General features: G+C 43.3%; 2 protein-coding genes across 2 annotated transcripts in view; one reads left to right on the forward strand and one right to left on the reverse strand.

Moving 5' to 3' along the window:
- The first annotated feature begins 3,042 nt into the window (after positions 1-3,042).
- Positions 3,043-4,453, forward strand: rab20 (RAB20, member RAS oncogene family). The gene has a single exon (XM_043691238.1). It carries the CDS (start codon positions 3,084-3,086, stop codon positions 3,636-3,638), a length of 555 nt encoding a protein of 184 aa, XP_043547173.1. The 5' UTR covers positions 3,043-3,083; the 3' UTR covers positions 3,639-4,453.
- An 8,076-nt stretch (positions 4,454-12,529) lies between these two features.
- LOC122550471 (collagen alpha-2(IV) chain-like) overlaps positions 12,530-21,821 on the reverse strand; it is a 122,018-nt gene continuing 112,726 nt past the window's right edge. Inside the window, exons 37-42 of the mRNA XM_043691237.1 lie at positions 21,603-21,701; positions 20,208-20,354; positions 19,111-19,227; positions 17,816-18,007; positions 16,805-17,091; positions 12,530-15,223 (exon numbers count right to left, since the gene is read on the reverse strand). Coding sequence (XP_043547172.1) covers positions 14,963-15,223; positions 16,805-17,091; positions 17,816-18,007; positions 19,111-19,227; positions 20,208-20,354; positions 21,603-21,701 — 1,103 coding nt within the window. The 3' untranslated portion in view covers positions 12,530-14,962. The remainder of the gene's footprint in view (positions 15,224-16,804; positions 17,092-17,815; positions 18,008-19,110; positions 19,228-20,207; positions 20,355-21,602; positions 21,702-21,821) is intronic.

The raw sequence follows: 21,821 nt of genomic DNA on the forward strand, positions 1-21,821 counted from the left end.
CAGTCATTTGGATGTCAATGGAAAGCACTTATGACAGTTTAGCTTTTTTTTCCAAAAAGGTGTTTTCAGCTTTCAAATACTCTTTGGCATGTTTACTTTAATGGAAAAGAACAAGTTTTATTTCAGTGTTTTCTGAAATGTCTTTGTTGTTGGACCTTTTGAGCTTTCATCTGGATGAAATTAATGAGGGTAACGTTTGAATTGAGTTCCAAGTGAAAATGATCCTTAAGGTCAATGCAGCTCTCCATCTTTAGCAAACCTCCTGAAAAATATTGGACTAATGCCCAGCTCCTGGGAACAAAGCCAGTGGGCCTGGAGAGTTTGAAAGTAGGTGGTTGTGGAAGTGGTCTTGGTGTGGGCAGGCAGTGACATTTCTTCCAGCTTAGAGAAGTTGCAACACTAATGGGAAGTTTTGTAAAAGCTGACATTTCAAAAGGGGCTCTGATTTTCTGCCAAGTTGTACAAAGGAGAGGTTGACCAGCTTCTAAAGATAAATTCGAGTCTAAATTCTTGCGAAATAGGAAGACTACATTTTGCTGAGGAATTTCATTTAGGAACTTTTAATTTGGAATCTAGCGTCAACTCTTTTATTTCTCAAATGGGAAATCATATATTTAACACATTTTGGGAATGATCTTTGTGTGTCAGCTTGGAAACATTTCCAGACAAAAAGTTCAGGGTATAAGTACCAAGGATAGAATCATTATGGTATAGAAGGTGATTGGGGACAGAGGAAAAGAGACAAATCCAATGAGGTACAGGGCCACTCAGGAAAGACTATCCAATAGATGGATAGAGGTCACAAAAATACTATCTAAGATAAGAAAACAGAACTCTGAGAAAAAGAACTAGTTTAAAAAATCAGTACACAAAGGTCACAATCCAGATGTATGGACCTCATCCCAAACTATCTTGAAAAGTCAAACAAGTTTTTGAATAAATTGAAATTTCCACTTTCTGGTAAGAAAAATTTGAATTTGGCACTGACATTCATTTTTTTTCATAATTCATTCTAATGCTTTTTTGTGGCTTCTTTTGTAAACATCAACAGCCAAATATTTCGACATCATTTTGCAAAACATTTGCCCTTTTTAACAAAGATTAAAGGTTCGTTGGGTGAGGCAACGAATTGTTTTCGAGCATTCAGTGTTGAAAAAGAAATGAGTATCATTTAATCACTGAGCATACTGGAGACAGCCTGTCTCTCCCTGAGCGTGTTCCTATAAATCATGTTGCACAGCATTTTTGTTCTTGTTTTTAAAAAAAAGAACATTATTGCAACGCATATCTAAATTTCACTTCCAGTGGAATAAATGAGAGGGCCATAGGCACTGCAGCCAATTTCACCATGCTGTTAATTTCATGGTGATCTGTATGTTCATCCTACGAAGCTACCTGGATCCTTTAACTAAAAATAATCAACTTAACAATTTCAGTTTTGAAATTATTAAATGCTCCTCATCTCCCATCCTGAACTTCATTTTCTTCAGGGAATTGCAGATTTCCATTATGAAGAAGTATTTCCTAACCTCAAAACTGAAGAGCCTGGCTCTGACTTTAAGTTTTTAGACTCTTGTTCCAGATTTGCCTTCCCCTCCAAAAAAATGGAAATAGTTTCTCTCTATTGGACCTATTGAATCTTTTAATTGTCTTCAGCACCTCAGTTAGATCGTCTTAATCTTGGATATACAAGGCAATACAAGCCTAAAGCTGTGTGGGATGATGAATCTTGGTCATTTCACAATTTGATAAAGTAAAAGCCCTGGGTTGGCAGCTACTGAAGGTGTTAACTGGAAATTGTGTGGGGATTTCCAGCAAGCGGTGCCTGTGTCAACAGGCCAGAGTCAGGGGTCATTGGAAGGGGTGGGAGGTTTGGACGGAGGGGTGGGGTTATTGCGTGTGGCTGCAGAGACAGCTCTTCCCAGTCAGAGGAGAAGGGCAGTCTGTGTCCCCATGTGCAGGGGTCAGGCTGCAGGCAGGGGAATAATGGCAGCGGCATGAACACAGCTTCTGGTGTGTGCTATATCTGCTAATTGTCTCCTGCTGGTTTGGGCCTGGATGGTAGAGAAGGAAAAGATTGTGTTTCTATTGCAAGTTTCACAACCTCAGGGTATCCCAGAGCCCTTTACAGCCAATTACAGGGTTTTTACAGATTACATTACAGATTAGTCCCAACAAGTCCACACCGACCCGCCGAAGCGCAACCCACTCATACCCCTACATCTACCCCTTACCTAACACTACGGGCAATTTAGCATGGTCAATGTTGTTGGAAGTCTATTCCCTTTTGCAATATGGGAAACATGACAGCTTACCTGTACACAAGGTTCCATCAATTGCAATGCAACAAATCAGATCATTTGATGTTGATGTGTGGGATAAAATATTCATGATATCATCTTAAAAATAGTAGCCACAGGTTCTTTTATATACATCAGGCAGGTTCTTGGTTTAATATTTCAGCCAATGGGTTAGTTCAGTTCTCTACCAGCCCAGCTAATATGAATAGGAGGTGGGGGGCATTCAAAGTGTGGAATGAGCCAGCTCTTAGTCTGAGTTGTACAGCACAGAAACTGACCTTTCAGTTCAAGCCAACAGATATCCTAAATAAATCTAGTCCCATTTGCCAGTATTTGACCCATATTTCTCCAAACCCTTCCTATTCATAAACCCATCCAGATGCCTTTTAAATGTAACAATTGTACCAGCCTCCACCACTTCCTCTGGCAGCTCATTCCAAACGCGCACCACCCTCTGCATGTAAAAGTTGCCCCTTAGGTCTGTTTTACATCTTTCCCCTCTTCCCTTGTACCTATTTCCTCTAGTTCTGGACTCCTCCATTCCCCCCCCACCCCAGGCCCTAACCATGTCCGTGATGATTTTATAAACCTCTATGAGGTCACCCCTCAGCCTCCGACACTCCAGGGAAAACAGCCTCAGCCTATTCAGCCTCTCCCAATAGCTCAAGCCCTCCAACCCTGGCAACACCCGTGTAAATCTTTTCTGTACCCTTTCGAGTTTAACATCGTTCTTGTAGCAGGGAGAACAGAATTGAACGCAGTACTCTGAAAGTGGCCTAACCTATGTCCTGTACAGCTCTTCTGACTCTTTGTGTTGGTTTGTCAGGACGGGAGCAGTTTCACGGATTGGGCTCGATGTACTGTCGAGGAGCAGCTGCTGTGATCCTCACTTACGATGTGACGAGCCGTCAGAGTCTGCGGGAACTGGAGGAGCGGTTTCTGACCCTGACTGACACTGCTCAGCCTGACTGCATCTTCGCCGTGGTGGGCAATAAATCTGACCTGACTGATGACTGCGTGGGGACTGATGAAACCCAGGGACCGGTTCCAGCATCTCCTGCTCCCAGAGCAAGCAAACAGGTCTTCAAAGAGGATGCAATTAATCTGTACAAGCAACTCCTTAAGTACAAGATGCTCGATGAAAAGGATTTCCCAGTGGCAGAGAAAATGTGTTTTGAAACCAGTGCTAAGACGGGCTATAATGTCGATCTGCTCTTTGAGACCATTTTTGAACTGGTAATAGCTGGTATTGTGAAGAAGCCAGTGAAATCTCCTGACACTGTGGAGCTGAAACAAAGTACTGATTCCAAATCCAGGACATCGCCCTGCTGTACTTGAGGGAAATGGGTTGAATGTATTTTTTTCCCAGCACCTTCCCTTGGAGGGGAAATCGCACTTTACAATGCAGCGTAACTTCTGAAGGTATGAACTGTGGTCCACGTGCCGTGTGCGCAGAGTGAGATCCGAAAAACCAGTTGCTGATCTTCGCCATTGTTCCTGTTTACAGCAAGTTTAATGCTGTGCCACCACATGCTAGAATAAACAGAAAGCAGAATGCCACCCCCTTAGAGGTTTAATGAGTGCTTGATGTTGCCCACTCTCTGTCCAGCGCAAGTTCACCCACTCAAAGTGGGATCTGTTATAACAATCACTTACTCCATCATTGACTTGTGTGGCAGGTATTAAATAGTCACTGAGCAGTGTTAAAGGTTAATTCGACAGGTAACTGTGAGTGGACTGTTTAGAACTGGTTTGGACAGACTTTAGTATTATTGAGGGGAGCAGGAGAGATTGGACTGTCTCAATCTGCTGTCAAACTGCAATGTGATAGCTCAGCTGGTCATGGACCATTTGATGGATGTTCCTGCTGCACATTAATACTCTTCAATCAGATAGAGACCACGCTGTGATGTGATTTAATGTGACCTTTCCTGATGGATCATAATCAACAATGTTTCTTACAATTTTTTAGAATGTTACGTATGTGAAAATTAAATTAACTTTTGAATTGTTGATTTTGCCCTGTTTGTAGAAATCATCTGGAGTTTGATCGCCAGTTCTCCTGTGTTAAGTTGTACACTTTTCATTTTGAAAATAATTTGCATTCCCTGACTATATATAAAGCACCATTAAATAATTTTCAAATTTCCAAATTTTACACTCCCACTAACTTTTTATTTGTTTCTGCCCCGTCAGTGGTTTCTACTGCCCAAGAAGGCAATTTGGCCAATTGTGTCGCTGCATTGCCCAAAACTCATGCTCAAAACTGGCCATTTCTCAATCAAACCAGGAAAAGTGCCTTTTAATGTGACAAATCCTGAGACACATGAATATTAATTCTATCAGATATGTGTATGTTTATATCTCAATTTAATTACTTAAATATATCCATAAAACAAAGCTAATGTCAATAATTGTGACCATGTAACAATGGATTGCCTTTTTTGAAAGAGAAAACATAACTTGTTGAGTAATAGCATTTAGGGAAGGGGAAGGGAGCCAGCTCTCTTTGCCAGTTCTGAGTGTAAATGTCACTTCAGACACAGCAATGACAACCATGTTGTAATATAGCTACCGTTAGACATAACTGCCTTCTGAAACGACTGAGCAAGCCATTCCATTGTGTCAAACCACTGTAGAAAGGGTACAAGAAGAAACAAAATAGACCAGCTGGCATTAAAACGTCACATTCAGACATGACCCTGTAAAGTCTGCTACAGTAATATACTAGGGTCTTGTGCCAAAGTTAGGAGCCTTGACCTTTGACCTTGTTTATGATGGCAATTGTATGGAAGGGGGTCATGTGGTGCAGTGGTAGAGTGCTATACAACATGGAAAAAGACCCTTTGACCCAACTCGTCCATGCTGACCAGATTTCCTAAATTGAACTAGTCCCACTTGCTACATTAGGTCCATGTAGCTGCCCAAATGTTGTAATTGTACTCACCTCTACCACTTCCCCGGCAGTTCATTCCATATATGCACGACCTTCTGTGTGGAAAATGTGGTCCCTTTTAAAACTTTCCCCTCTCACCTTTAAACCTATGCCCACTAGTTATGTACTCCCCCACCTTTCAATGCTCCTCATGACCTTATAAGTTCATTCCTCAGCTCCTATGCTCCAGGGAAAATAGCCCCAGTCAATCTAATATATCCTTGTAACTCAATTCTTCCAGACTCTGTAGCATCCTGGATTTGAGAGAGGGCTTGTGTGGCACAGTGGTAGTATCTCTACCTCTGGACCAAGAGGCCTCATTCAAGTCCCAACTCCTGAGGTTTCTAATAGCATCTCTGAAATAGGTTCATTAGACAATACGGCTCTGATATAACGTGATAGTCCGTTCTCGTGAGAACTCATATCGTAAGAAAATCGCGCATTTAAAACTAATGAGACTGGAATCGTGTTACAGCCAATGCAGGTAAGAAAAGTTTGCATGCTACAAATCAAGGGAGACCTTGCCATTTGGATACAGAACTGGCTCAAAGGTAGAAGACAGAGTGTGGTGGTGGAGGGTTTTTTTTCAGACCGGAGGCCTGTGACCAGTGGAGTGCCACAAGGATCGGTGCTGCTCCTCTACTTTTTGTCATTTGCATAAATGATTTAGATGCGAACATAAGAGGTACAGTTAGTAAGTTTGCAGATGACACCAAAATTGGAGGAGTAATGGACAGTGAAGAAGGTTACCTCAGATTAAAACAAGACCTGGACCAGATGGATCCTGGGCTGAGAAGTGGCAGATGGAGTTTAATTCAGATAAATGCGAGGTGCTGCATTTTGGGAAAGCAAATCTTAGCAGGACTTATACACTTAATGGTAAGGTACGAGGGAGTGTTGCTGAACAAAGAGACCTTGGAGTGCAGGTTCATAGCTCCTTGGAAGTGGAGTCGCAGGTAGATAGGATAGTGAAGAAGGCGTTTGGTATGCTTTCCTTTATTGGTCAGAGTATTGAGTACAGGAGTTGGGAGATCATGTTGCAGCTGTACAGGACATTGGTTAGGCCACTGTTGGAATATTGCGTGCAATTCTGGTCTCCTTCCTATTGGAAAGGTGTTGTGAAACTTGAAAGGGTTCAGAAAGGATTTACAAGGATGTTGCCAGGGTTGGAGGATTTGAGATACAGGGAGACGCTGAACAGGCTGGGGCTGTTTTCCCTGGAATCGTCGGAGGCTGAGGGGTGACCTTTATCGAGGTTTACAAAATTATGAGGGGCATGGATAGGATAAATAGACAAAGTCTTTTCCCTGGGGTGGGGGAGTCCAGAACTAGAGGGCATAGGTTTAGGGTGAGAGAGGGAAGATATAAAAGATACCAAAGGGGCAACCTTTTCACGCAGAGTGTGGTAAGTGTATGGAATGAGCTGTCAGAGGATGTGGTGGAGGCTGGTACAATTGCAACATTTAAGAGACATTTGGATAGGTATATGAATAGGAAGGGTTTGGAGGGATATGGGCCGGGTGCTGGCAGGTGGGACTAGATTGGGTTGGGATATCTGGTCGGCATGGACAGGTTGGACTGAAGGGTCTGTTTCCATGCTGTATATCGCTATGACTCTATGTTAAAGCCAATTCACATTGAAGAAACGCACTTTGTAGCTAAACACGACTATTAAAATTGCAATTGTCCAAGTAAACCGGTCATTCCATAATTCTGCCATTTGTTCCAGTGGTGGCGCTGCAGGAGAAAAATATCACCAGAATTTAATAAATAAGTGAAGGAAGTATAAAAAGTAAAATACTTTTAATTTGGATAATTACATTAATTTGAGAACTTCCATCTGCCGTACAATAGAATGACAAAAATGATGGTATTTACAGGTATTGCTGTTTTGACAAGGCTAACTTTTCATTAAAACTTATGTGCCTTAGTTAAGTGTTTAATTTCTTTCTTTGCTGATGCCTAACATTATATTCATTCCATTCTTCTGTCTCAAGTTCAGTCTCATTCCACACCCTGTGTGTACTTTTAGCACCTTTTATTTATCTGATTATCCTTTTAACCACCAGTGTTACATATTGCTGTCTGCTGCTAACTTGACAGCAATGTTAATTATAACATTCATAAATTAGTGGGAAGATATGTAACATTAAAGCAGCAAGGAAACCGCAATATTAATGTACAAACTGCAGGTTATATGAAAGGAACCCTGGGAAAGAATATGCATTTGTATAGCACCATTTTTATTTTATCTGTACATAGCGTATGCATAACCGTAATTTTCAAGTTTTCTGTTGTGAAACCAATTTGCACAAGCAAAGATCTTGTAGATAGTAAATTTAATGTATTTTAAGATATTAGTCAAGGAAGTAGCAATGAGAACCACTTTCATCTCTTTAAATAGCTCCACGCGTTCTTCTACATCTCCAGACCTAGCAGGCAAGCCCTCAGTTTAATGTCTCATTCGAACCTCTGGCAGTAGATTGATTTTAAAAATGTGTTGCTGGAAAAGCACAGCAGGTCAGGCAGCACCAAAGGAACAGGAGAATCGACGTTTCGGGCATAAGCCCTTCTTCAGGAATGGTGGGGAGTTCTTGGACTAAGGGGGACAGGACCATGTCAAGGTATGCAGAGATAAGTTCGGTGGGGCAGGCGCAGGCTGAGACAATGGGTCGGCTGGGGCAGTCAGGTTTGTGGATTTTGGGCTGTGCAGGGTTGTGGGACTATGAGGTTGGAGGCGGTGGATGGGAGCTACTCTGAGGTGACGAGGTTATGGATGGTCTGGGAGATGATGGTTTGGTGGTGGGAGGTGGGGTCATGGTCAAGGGGGCAGTAGGAGGAGGTGTCCGCGAGCTGGCGTTTAGCCTCAGAAATATAAAGATCGGTGCACCAAACTACCACCGCGCCTCCCTTGTCTGCCGGTTTGATGGTGAGGTTGGGGTTGGAGCGGAGGAAGTGGAGGGCTGCACGTTGCGAGGGTAAGATTGGAGTGGGTGAGAGGCGTGGACAGGTCGAGGCGGTCAATGTCGTGGCAGCAGTTGGCTATGAAGAGATCAAGGACGGGTAAGAGGCCAGCACGGGGTGTCCAGGTGGAAGGGCTTATGCCCGAAACGTCGATTCTCCTGTTCCTTTGATGCTGCCTGACCTGCTGCGCTTTTCCAGCAACACATTTTTAAGCTCTGATCTCCAGCATCTACAGTCCTCACTTTCTCCCAGTAGATTGATTTGAAAAGACTCACTTTCAGAGAATTTGAGTATTTATTGATAATGAAGTAAATGTTTAACTATTTTAATACAACCTTTAAATATTTAGCTTTCATGTGGAATATGGAATCCTTAAAATAATGATTTGAGCTAAGGTGTTCTTTAGTAGTCAAGCAATTTCAGAAGATGACATATTCACTGAGGGGATGGGGGAAATAAGGTAAACCTTGTGCTCCTGTTGTGGAGTCTTGCCTGTAAACGTTTCTCAATGCCTAGCTGGTCTGAAACCAAGCCTAGATGGACAAAAATACTTGCATTTCTGTGGCACCTTTCCATTTTCCTCAGGATGTTTCAAAATGATTTACATCCTATTAAGGAATTCTTAAGTGTTGTCACTGTTGTAATGCAGTCGATACAACTGATTTATGCACAGCAACAAATTCACAAACTGCAGTGTGATACTGATCTGACTTTCTTTTCCAAAAGTGTGCATTGAAGCATTTAATATTGTTTCACACCACAGGATAAATAGTGTGCCGTTCTTCCAAATAGAGCCACTGGTTCTTTTCCATTCACTAGAGAGGGCAAAAATGGTCTCGCTTTAACCCCTCATCTGAAAGATGGCTCCTCTGACAGTGTGGCACTTCTTCGGTATACCGTACTGGGAGTGTCTGCCTGAATGAAAGGGTTTTACATGAGACTTGAACCTGAGCCCCTTGGCTCTGAGATGAGATTATCACCCACTAAGTCACCATTGATGATTCCAAAGGCCAAGTGACCAAGGACAAAAAGGTCGGGGAGACCGCAGAGAGGGAGGAGGTAGAGGTGGACGTGGAAGGGAATTGCTGAAGTCAGGGAAAGAAAGGCAGACTCTGGGCTCTTAACATGAAAGAGAAAGTAGGCATCAATAGTTCTTTTTGGCAAGGTGTAATGAGTGGTGTGCCCCTGGGGAATGCAACTTGTACTAATTTTATGTAAATAACTTGTATTAAAGGACTGAACACACTATTGTTGATTTGCTGTTGATACAAAGCTAGGTCAGAAAGCAAGTTGTGATGAGGACAGAAGAAGGCTACAAATATATTTAGATACTCATGTGTTCGTATTTCTTATGGTCTTGTGTTTAATTAAGGAGGTGAAAGGTTATCAATGACATAAATGGCCAAACATGATTTGAGGGGCTGTGCGTCCTTACCCCTGCTCCCAACTCCTACATATGTCTGAAGTCCTTTTGTGACAAGGGATAACCTAGTTCTAGCAATGATCTGTAGTGAAGTGTAAATGCTTGAAGACTGCTTCAAATGGGTGGAATTATTTGTTTTAAAGCGAGTAACCCCTTTTGTCTTGACGGTAATTGAGGTCAAGAATTTGCCAATGAATTTGTATCACTGTTTCAGTATTCATTGCAGTTTTTATGTCTAATACAAGATAAAGACCAGGCTGGATTATCTCTGGTGAAGCAAAACAGAATGACCACAGTGCTTTGCAACTATGTTCCACTGTGACCCCTTTTAACTAACTACCTGTGCAGGGGCAATGAGGAATAGCTGACAAAGGCTAGCCTTCTGTAAGCGAATGTATTTATAAAGGAATGAAAATTAATATGACCCATAACTCCAGCAAAAACAAAACAGCAATAAAGCAGTGTAGTAACAGCTGGTGTATTATTATTGAAGTTTGCATATAGAGATCAACTTATACTATAGTACACAAGATTAAATATGAAAGTCAGTGTTTTAAAGCAACTTGCAGAGGTGTTCTTATTTTACGTGCTCCTGTAGGTTTCAGCCAAACTCTCCACATTCCATGGTGACAGATACCTGTGAAGCCCCTCCTCTTTCCCAACCCCCTTCTCCTCCTCCCCCCACCAGCCCACAAACGTGGATATTTTAACACCCCTCTCCCCAGTACAGACTGCAGTGGAAAGGCAGCAATAATGATGATGGGTAAAGGGGAAATAGTTCAGATTCCCATCCTGAACCTTTACGAAATAGTGACTGATCACGGGAGGGAGGTGGCCTTGGGCCCTCCTGGACCACATGTCTCATTGTCCCCTCCTGCATCTTAGCTGTCAGGCCTCAGTCCTGTTAATGACCTACCTCGGTATCCCAGCTGAGCCCTCAACCAAATTCTTGCCTGCCCCGCCCTCACCCTGTGTGAATCCCAGGCCTCTGTCCCATTCCTACTTCTCATTTGGTATGGAAATGCAATGCTGTATAAAAACAGGCCTTGCTGTAATCATGTGAGTGCTACCACGAGGCACTCTCCCATCTGACAGCTAGCTCCAATAAAGACACTTACAGCCCACCTCTGATAATATATTATGAGCTCTGACTATGATGGAGAACTGTGTAGAAGCACTACTACTGAAATTGGAACACAGGAATGTTTCAGAATTGCTGAAAGCTCTAAACAGGAACAAAGAAGCAGACGGCTGTCACTGAATTACTGGGGAAGAAACGATGGCTACGGACTTTCCTTTCCGGGGCCAGTCAAAGTGACATGAAACTACGAGTAGAAAAACTGCCAACTCAATGGTAAAGTGATTTTGACAGATTTAATTAACAAGCCAGAACAGCACTGAGTAGCTACACATTTGCCACTGAGGGCTTTGTGAGTTGTTCAAGAAAAAAGTTTCAATTTGTAGATCAGCCAAAATTTCTCCAAAGAACTGGAGGGGTGGAAGACCAATTTTGAAGGTCTCTAAGGCATGCTTTGAGTTCCCAAATGAATGTAACTTACAAACAATATATGTTTAATTTATGAGTCCAAGTTATAAAACAAGCTATTGTTTGGTAGGAAACTGCAATAATGCAGCTTACAGGATACTGTGACTGTGTATTTAAAAGATAACCTAATAGAAGACAAGATTCTACTTGGCAAAAAATATCCTGCAGTGAGAGCATGTCTATTGAGAGAGGATAAATTTACCCGAAGGAAACGGATCAACACTTACAGAAGCACTGAGGTTGTAAATCAGCAGTTAGAGCATGTTCATAGCAAAAAGGCCTTGCATTATGTTGATAGACGTTGCAGGCCAAAGGATTCATGGACAAAAGGGTAACACAAAGGCATATCCAACATGGGGATAGCAATATTCTCACTGCAAGAAGCTAAATCATATTGAAAGCACATAAGCAGACACAGATGGCCACAGGAGCATTATCAACTGAAGATTCTAGTTTTCAGATGTATTCTACAAGAATATTATCACAGAGTTAATGGCAGTATAAAACTAATTCAGTGTCTCCAAGATTAACTGGAAAGCCAGAAATTAAGAGCTGGAAAAGAAAGGTGTAGCCATTAAAGCTTTTTAACTATGTTCTGGGTGGTATTTGGGAGAGATAGATGGTTGCATGTGCTACTTGGCATTAGATTGTTGTTTGTGAATATTCCCACCGTGGAAATCACATCAATGATCTGTTAGTTTATTGGTTGCCAAGATACAATTGAAGAAGCCACTGTGACTGTTGGGCAGAGTCCACCAGATGAACCTGAAGGTGAACTAGAGAAAAAAAATTGCTTCCCAAAAAGAAAATGCCCAAAATCAAACACAAAGGTTGTGAACTGTCAGCAAAGATCTTCACCTGGATCCCAGATAGTTGTAGCAGGGATGAAGTGATCCACACGTTGTGCAGTTTCTTCCTTTGGATTTGTAAACTACTTAGGAACTGCCCATGCTGACTCAGTTTCATAGATGCTGGTTGGGCACAGAATAAGAAGCAGCATTCACTAGAATCAAATAATGAGTGATGGCAATGCCAATGCTGAAATACAATGATGTAAATAGTGAAGTCACCCCATCGTGTGATGCCAGCAAGACAGGAATAGGAACACCTCGACACAACAGGAACAACTGGTTGCACTGCATTTAGTCTATTAACACAAATGAAAGGAAATGACCCTACACTTTGATTAAGAAACCATACCTGGCCATTGTTGTTGCTTATGCACACTTTCATCAATATGTACCTCAATCGACAATGTGACAGTCTAGTTTGAGCACAAACCACTTTCCTTAAGTCATTACTATCTGTTGCAAACATCTGCAAAGACTTATTCTGAATATGAAGATATAAAAGTAAGGGAAACAAGTGTAAATCTCCAACATGTTTTCTGAGCTGCATTCCCTATAAAGATGTAGAGGATGTTATACATTGTGAAATCTTCCAGATCCAACTCAACTTGTTCTGGAAGTCATCAATTGAATTTGAAATTGAATCCAATGGTGCCTCACTCAAATCAAGCAAACTACCCAACAAGATGTAACTCACCAAATGTTGTGACATGTAAATGATGGAAGGATGGCCCAAACACACAGAGAACACCACTGTGGTCACAAGAACTGGGAATAGAGAAATGAATTTCCAGACTATTGTACAAAGGAAATAGAATCATTATAGCTAAGGAAAATGAAAGGAGAGATGCTAAAGCAAATCCATGCAAGCTACCAAGGAATTTGAGCCTGAGGAAGATAAGCAAAGGGCTCTGCTGCCTGAACAGAAGCAATGAAATCAAGGTCTACATCAGCCACTGTGCTGACTGATGAGTACCAAGCTAAGCAAGCTGGGAAATTGTTGATGACCTAGAGGTTCCCAGGTGAAGCTGCAAGTAGATGTCATCAGTCTCCCAGGATCTATTATCATGTCACTGTAGACTCTTATTCTGGCTACTTTTGAAGTCAGCTAGTCTACCTCCTGTGAGCACCATGAGACTGTCAATGCCTAATAGTACACTTGGTTGTCAGGGCATTTCAAACATTGTATAAAAGTGAGGACTGCAGATGCTGGAGATCAGAGTCGAGACTGTAGTGCTGGAAAAGCACAGCAGGTCAGGCAGCATCTGAGGAGCAGGAGAATGGACGTTTCGGGTATGAGCCCTTCATCAGGAATGAGCATCGTGTGCACATTCACCACCATTTCAAACATTGTGAAGAGTGACAATGGCCATCGGTTTGAGTCAAGAATTCTGTCATTTCATAAAGGATTAGGAAATTTAACACTATATATCATCTGGATCATTAACCCCTGGTCAAATGGAAAGGCTGAGGCAGCAGTGAAAATTCCCATCGGATTCATAAAAACATTGGGCACAGAGCGGAGATGCATACCGATAGAAGGCATGGAAAGAAATCTAGTAGAAACACTCGGGCTGAACCCAAGCTACTTTTCCAATTTAAAAATAAAAGCTACTGAAACCAGAAGAAGATTGAAGTGACAAAATCAAAGGGATATTGTGAAAAGCCATATTTCATTTTTACAAAACTGCCAAACCTTCAGTGTCCAAACTTTCAGTGTTCAACAAGTTGACCAAATTGGCAGCTGGGCATCTGTGTAGAGCAACAGATGTGACGGATGTGAGTGCCCCACAACACCATTGCAAGCACAGGCACCACTGGAGAAGCTGTTCCGATACTGCAGGCAGCCAATCAGATCACCCACATCATCCATACAGACCAACCTTCAGCACCAGAAACAGAACAACAAATACTGCAACAACAAGTGACAATAGGACCACATTCCCCAGAGAAGGAACAGGACCCAGATGAACAAATACTACAAAGGGATTGACATGATACAAAGACTGGCTGAAATGTGCAAGGCCTAATGAGAATAATGAACCGCTAATGTATGAGAATAGTTGCGCAGTCAGTTATCAGTTATATAAATGATAATACGTAGAATTCTCTTTGTGTCTAAAGGGGGATGTTTGAGATAGAAATGCAATACTATATTAACCAGCCTCCTGGCTTGCTGTAGCTATGAGACATCATAAGACACACATTACTTCCACCTTACAGACAGCTCAATAGAGTCACAGCACAAGTTCAACTGTTGTTCTGCAAGGTCCTTACATTCTTGTCCCACTCCTCCACCCAGCCACAGCCTCGATCCTAACGTGCAGTCTGTTCTTTCCACTCTACTTCTGAATCCCAGCCCTTCGGCCTTGGTGACAGTCTCCTGCAGTGCAGGCAGTACCAGCCAGATACCCCAGTGTCGGAAGGCTGTTTGCACACAGGAGTGGCAGCTGCATAAGTGTAGCCTCGACCCTTCCCCAGTCCCAGCAAATGAGTCCGATTGGTTGCAGATTAAAGAGGTAGGAGCTGAGGGACATTTTATTTCCTGGGCCAGAATGGGAAAAGTTCTTCAGGGGCAGACCTACATGAAGAAGGTGGAATTCTGCCAAAGGGCAGAAATTTCTCATCCCTGCACTTCTGTGAGCAGGGCTTGGCTGGTGAACCTCAAGTTGCATTATATTAGTTTTTGTTTTAGTGCTAAGCCTGAAAGAGAATAAGCTGGATTTAGTGCATTAATGAATTTAAATGTGCTTGCCAGGGTCTCTCAAATGGGCAATTTATGTAATGGGCTTGTCAGATATTATCTGTGTTTGAGGTTCCTAGTTCAAAGACAGCGCAATTTAACTTGGATTGCCAGTTTTTTTCCTGTCCATAACATTGTTGCCTTTACCCTTGGATTCCTGAGGGTGCGAGTGATTGATTATTTATTGCAGGGGGTGGTGTTTGTTATAAATTCTTCATGCAGACTTGGCACCGCCCAACTCGGGTTAGAAGCTGTCCTGCCTTCAGAGTGTCAGGTACAGGCTGCTCCTTAAACTGCTGGCTGGGGTCAACAGTCGATAGCCAGAAACTGTGCTTGTTGGCAAAGTAATGGCACGTGCCACGGGCACCATTGCATTCCACAAAAGGAGTGGTTCGGAAATCCTCCAGGCAGCTGCCTGGTGACACCAAGGACTGACCACCACCTTCACTGCCTGCAGCCGTGTGCTGGAAGGGAAAGTACAGAATATTCGTTAACATCCATCATAGACTAATAATGTCACAGAAAATAGCCACCTCCAGTAGTTAATGATCAGCTCCTTTCGTGTAAGGATCTCTTCCCGTTGACGAAATGCAGTCTGCAATTGAGTAAGCTGAATACCAGCTCACCTACGGCTCATTCTAGGTGACCCCAGCTCTGGCTGCCATCTGTAAATGTATTACATTTCTTGTTCCAAGTGGCCAAAGCTGGGAAATACGACCTGGAGCACTGAAGCGGGAACAGAGGAGATGCCCGAGACTGGGTCCAGAGCTGAGGGACTTACATGCGGACACTCAAAGCTGGAACTGTTCTCCTTAGTGCGGAGAAGGTCAAGGGGGATTTGACAATCTGCTTAAAATTATAAAGTCTTTGATAAAGCCAGGAATAAAAACGTGCTTCCGGTGACAGGATGGTCACACATACAAGATGATTTGAACCAGAGGGTAAAAGCAATTTTCTTATCTCAGTTGAGAATGCAGTGGCTGAAAGGGTGGTACTAGCAAAGTTAAATGGTATTTCGATAGGTAATTAATTTACAGGACCATGGGGAAGAGCAGAGGCTGTGGATCTAGGGTCATAGAGATGTACAGCATGGAAACAGACCCTTTGGTCTGACTCTTCCATGGCAACCGGATATTCAAAACTGATCTAGTCCCATTTGCCAGCATTTGGCTCATAGCCCTCTAAACCCTTCCTATTCATATACCAATCTTTTAAGCGGTGTCATTTAAATGTTCTATCAATCTCCACCACTTCCTCTGGCAGCTCTTTCCATCCACGCACCACCCTCTCCATGAAAACGTTGCCCCTTAGGTCCCTTTTATATCTTTTTTCTCTCCCTTTCCTCTGGGGGGAGTCCAGAACTAGAGGGCATATGTTTAGGGTGAGAGGGGAAAGATATAAAAGGGATCTAAAGGGGAAATTTTTCACCCAGAGGGTGGTGTGTGTATGGAATGCCTGCCAGAGAAAGTGGTGGGGGCTGGTACAATTACAACATTTAAAATGATTTGGAGATGCCGGTGTTGGACTGGGGTGGACAAAGTTAAAAATGACACAACACCAGGTTATAGTCCAACAGGTTTATTTGGAAGCACTAGCTTTCGGAGCGACGCTCCTTCATCAGGTGGTGGTCATCACAACTACCTGATGATGGAGCAGTGCTCCGAAAGCTAGTGCTTCCAAATAAACCTGTTGGACTATAACCTGGTGTTGTGTCATTTTTAACATTTAAAAGGCAGCTGGATGGTTATATGATTAGGAAGGGTTTAGAGGAATATGGGCCAAATGCCGGCCAATAGATTAGGTTAGGATATGTGATTGGCATAGATGAGTTGGACCGAAGGGTCTGCTTCCATGCTGTACATCTCTATGACTCTCTACAAGTCTTGTCCTGATTTGCCTTTCCAAAATGCAGCGCCTCACACTTAGCTCTTTCAAACAGCCAGGATGGATATAATGAACCAAACGTGCTGTAAAATTAATGAGTCAACACTGCCCGTCCCAAACATCGGAGCTATGTGGCACATTGAAGTTATGTAAAATCTTACCATTAGAAAAGAGTAACCAATCCACAGACTGCGCCACCCAGTGGGGCACATTGGAATTGTGATGTCCTGGCTGTGAACAGCGACTGCCAGAGAGGGAGCCTCACACACTGAGCACCGGCTGATGTACTGTTTGATTTCGGCATCAGCCACAGGCATCATTGGAATCGGAGCGTTGGTAGACAACCAATAAGACTTGTCATTTCGGCTTGCAAAGTAGCAAACATTATTGATATTACAGTACACAAAGGGTATTGTACTGAACCTTGGCATGCACGATCCAGCCAGCCCTGGAGAGTGAAACAGTCAGAATGAACGTACTGAGCAAAACCTGCTATCACGTTTACCACATCCTCTAGTACACTGACAATCCCCGACATTCGCTTTCTCCAACTTCCATTCTCACAACTGAGCTCTGACACATTCAGAACATAATTGTGTTCCTATCCCAATCAAATAATGGACACGCTTGGCTCAGCAGTAATATACCAGTCCTCCAGTCTGGTCCTGAGTTCAAATCCCATTGCAGAGAGTTCAGCACAGAAAGCAGACCAACACTCCCCCACTGTAGTACTGAGTGTTGAACTGTAAGTGAGGGGGGAGCAATCCAGAGATAGCGATATAGTTACAGGGAACATGTTGAAGGAGCAGTTTATTGTTAGAATCAATACGGAGAGAGTATCAATGCAGTGAGGGAGTGTCAGTCCCGATGGAGCGTTGAAGTGAGTGAGTGTCAGTACTTAGGCACATTTAATGTTAATTCTAAGAAGCTAAATCAAACTTCTGTCTGTTCACAAGGATTTTAATAAAACCACATTCTGAGCGAGGATGAGGACTTCAAACCTCCCCATAGAATTGTAAAAATTATAAAGACCATGGTAAATTTAAACTGTAGCTGAAATGTGGTTATTGTAGTCCCGTTTCTCATTCGTAAGCCTGTACAAGAGAGGGGTGAAACGATGTGAAAACAGGGATCAATGTTCCTAAGTCTGACATTATTATTTTATAACCCACCCAGATCCTGATTGTGAGCTTTTTCTTGTCCTTCCACAAATAACAGACTGTATCCATCCCAGAGTTTGTTCATTCCAAGTGGACACGGTGGGATTTCCTGCGACTGACTGTGTTTAACCAAGAGGTATCCAACACTGACACTTCGGCCTGGCATACCCTCCATCCCGCGTACCCCTTGGGTGCCAGGGACACCTACAGAACAAAACAAAAGGTCAGGATCGACCGTTCAATGCAGATAAAATATGACTAAAACAATTATATTTGGACCGGTGACGGGATGTTTTAAGGAGAGGATGTAAATCAACTCTCTCTTTCACAATCACACAATCTTCTTTGTGATTTTCTCATCACCCTCCATCTCCAAAGCTCACTTCATAACCACCCACACGCGCACGCACGCACACACACACACACTCTCTCTCTCACAGACACATACAAGCACACTTTCTCTCAAATACCCACACTTACACACAGACACACAGTCTGTCTCACACACATACACTCACATTCCTCTCTCTCTCACACATACATACTTGCACTCCCCCCCTCTCTTTCTCACACACATACACACAGACAGACGCTCGCAATCCTCTCACACACACACACACGGTCTCTCTCACACATAAACAGACACACACTTGCACTCGTTCTCTCACACACATGCATATACAGACACACAGTCTCCCTCACACACACAAGGACACACGCAAATAGACTCACTTCTTCTCTCATACAATCACACATAGAGAGAGACACTCTCTCTCACACACAGACACACATTTGCACTCCTTCTCTCTCATGCACTCACACAGACACACACTCACTGTTCCAGCAGTAGCTCCCTGTAGAATGTTGTTACTGTGCATGTGCTGTTTTCTCAGAGCACCATGGTTACCAGGAATAAGCCTGGGGTCCTACATCCTTCGAGGTGCTGCACAGCCAAGTGGCTGAACAGTGAATACATTAACCCCTCCACTTCCATTTTGATGGAAGGTCACTGACCTGAAAGGGTCAACTCCTTCTCACTCTCTACAGACACAGCTGAGAAATTCCAGCGTGATTTATGTAGTTTTCACATTTTCAGCATTTGGGTCTTTGAGAATGAGAGCACGGTGGGAAAGGGTTTTGAGGTCAGGGAGAGATGGGTGCTTTTGAACATTTCTTTAGTGATGCTGTGACCTGGGTGGGTGTGAGACTGGATGGCATTGCCTTGTCACACAGGTTGGATCTCTGATCTCCCTAACCTCCATCCCCCTTCCCTCACTCAGGGTGTGCTACAGACAAAGGCCTTGTACCTTTAAATCCCAAAGATCCTTGTTGTCCGACTGGACCTGCTTCACCTCTGGGGCCTATTCTTCCTGGGGAGCCAGTGAGCCCAGGGATTCCTGGTTTACCCGGAGGGCCCTTCAGACCTGTGCAGAGAAACACAACACACAGCCAGAGAGATTTAAACAGACTCTCAGGCCCAGAATCAGTCTCACAACAAGGTTCAACATGAGCAGCATTTGTTCTCACACTTGGTCTTCTCCAGCTTGTCTGGAATTAAGGTTTGATGTGAAAACGAGAAAAAAACTGGTCGTTCTATAGCACCTCCACCACACTGGGATCTCTGTTTTTTTTTCACAGCCATTTACAGTACATTTACAAGGGAGTGCATTCTTGTAACACAAGGACATGGCCAATTTGTGCACAGCAAGATCCCACAAATGGCAACAACAGAGTGATCGTTTTTTCTCTCATTCCTAGTTCCTTCGAAGAAGGTGTTAGTGGCTTATCTCCTTGAATATGTGTGTGTGTGTGTGTGTGTGTGTGTGTGTGCGTGCTTGTGCGTGCGCATGCGTGTGTGTACATGTATATTTGCGTGTGTGCATGTACATTGTGTGTGTATATATGTGTACGTGAGCGTGTGTACATGTGCATACATGTGTGTATGTACTTAGGCGTACGCCTGTGTGCACATGTACATGTGTATACATGTGTAAATGTGTGTGTACACGTGTATGTGTGTTCTTGCATGTGCACAGGTGATCCAATTACAATATATAAAAGGCATCTGGATGGGTATATGAATAGCAAGGGTTTAGAGGAAAATGGGCCAAGTGCTGGAAAACAGGGCTACATTAATTTAGGATATCTGGTCGGCATGGATGAGTTGGACTGAAGGATCTGTTTTCATGCTGTAGATCTCTATGACTCCATGTCCATGTGTACATGTCTATACGTGTGTATACGTGCATGTACGTGTGTGAAAGTGCTCACACAATGTTGTCAGGCAGGATAATACAGGATGAGGTGTCTTTCTACTATTCCAATTGCACTGCTCCAGACAATACCATGTGTTCTCTCAATTGCCTGTGGAAGAATGAAACTAAACAGATGTTTGCACTCTCACCTTCATCCCCAGGAACCCCCTTTGGACCTGGGTCCCCTGGAAATCCATGCCGCCCAGGATTTCCTGGGGTGCCATCAGCTCCCCGCGGTGCAGTGAATGGTTGAGGAGAAGGAGCTGGTCCCTGTGGGCCAGGCAATCCCAATAAACCTGCAACCCATTCAAACCAAAGAGAGAATTAGCAAACACAGAGCACTTTTAACATACACTGAGATTTCTGACCCCAGACCACATGCTCTCCCAATCTGGTGCATCTGCAGAATCTGACTACATTGCCCTGAGTGTGATGTGTATTATAACCAACACCAATCCAACACTGAGGCTCTCCGCATTTCCACCCATTCGGATTGATTCGGAGTTTTCTACGCTTTGTCTAGGTTAGTGGGCATTCCCAAGATTTAGTCTGAATCCTCACAATGTTTGGGTGCAACACATGGTCTTTCATGTGGAACTTTTTCAAATGTCTTCTGGAAGTCTTGAAATGTCTGTTCTATCAGACTTCCACAGTGCCTGAAAGTTGCATCTTCCTTAAGGAGCTGGACATTAAACAACTGAAACCATATGATGCCAGGTTGGGATTTGGAAATCTGAAACTTGTTGGGAAAGGATAGCAGGAACAAATCAAGGCCATTCGGCCCTATTTTACCAAGAGGTGAAGTATTGCCTGGTTTACCATCCTTGGGCTGAATGGCTGGAGTTTGTGATAATGTTTTCATGTGTAAATATTTTGTGAAGGTTCACCAGACCTCCCTCCAGAATCTCCCCACCATCATCCTCAGCATACATTGGATTTTCCCGGAAATGTCAAAAATGGGGGAAAAAAAAATCAATATGCAGCGCAGAGTCAGAAAGTTCTGATTCTGTCACGAAGAGATATTGCCGTAGAGATGACCATTGAGAGAAGTAAAGGATGATTGACTGATCCCAGATTCCTAGTGAGGGGCGGATTATCAGGGTAGGAATCAAAATGGAACCTGCTCAGTTTGGATGAGTACCCATCCTGCTATGGGTCCTGCCATATTCTAAGGCAGTCTGACAGATTTGGGACAGTCCCCTCAAGTACAGGCCATTTTGCTATAATACGCGTTTTGTCAACGAAAATTCACATGATTGACGAACCGAGGACGCTGTTTCTAAAGCGTGAAGTTTTAAAACACATGTTGGCTGTAATGCGATTGCAGCACCAACACTTTAAGCGCTGTTTCTAAAGAGTGATTTTTCTATAACACAGGGCTGCTCAAGAACATAACCATCGCGTTGTAGAAGAATTAACTGTACGCACACACGTGATTGGTGCAGGGGGGGGCGGTCTATCTTGTTTATTAGCAAACGTCGGTACTAGCTGTGCCACATGGGGCCGGCACTGTGCAGATCAGAGAGAGAAAAGGCTTCACTTACCAGCGAGACCCACTGAACCTTTCTGTCCGGGAACTCCAGGGTCTCCTTGTGGTCCAGCTTTCCCAGGGTAACCCATTACACCCTGGTCACCTCGTTGACCTTTCAACATACATATATTTTAAAAATAAGTTACACATACTTTGAGGATAATATAGAACCTCAATGTAATGGTGCAATAACTCCACAGAGGCTGGTATCCCATCACCGGATCACCTTTAA

Source organism: Chiloscyllium plagiosum, chromosome 6 (genome assembly GCF_004010195.1).
Source record: "Chiloscyllium plagiosum isolate BGI_BamShark_2017 chromosome 6, ASM401019v2, whole genome shotgun sequence".
Classification (NCBI taxonomy): domain Eukaryota; kingdom Metazoa; phylum Chordata; class Chondrichthyes; order Orectolobiformes; family Hemiscylliidae; genus Chiloscyllium; species Chiloscyllium plagiosum.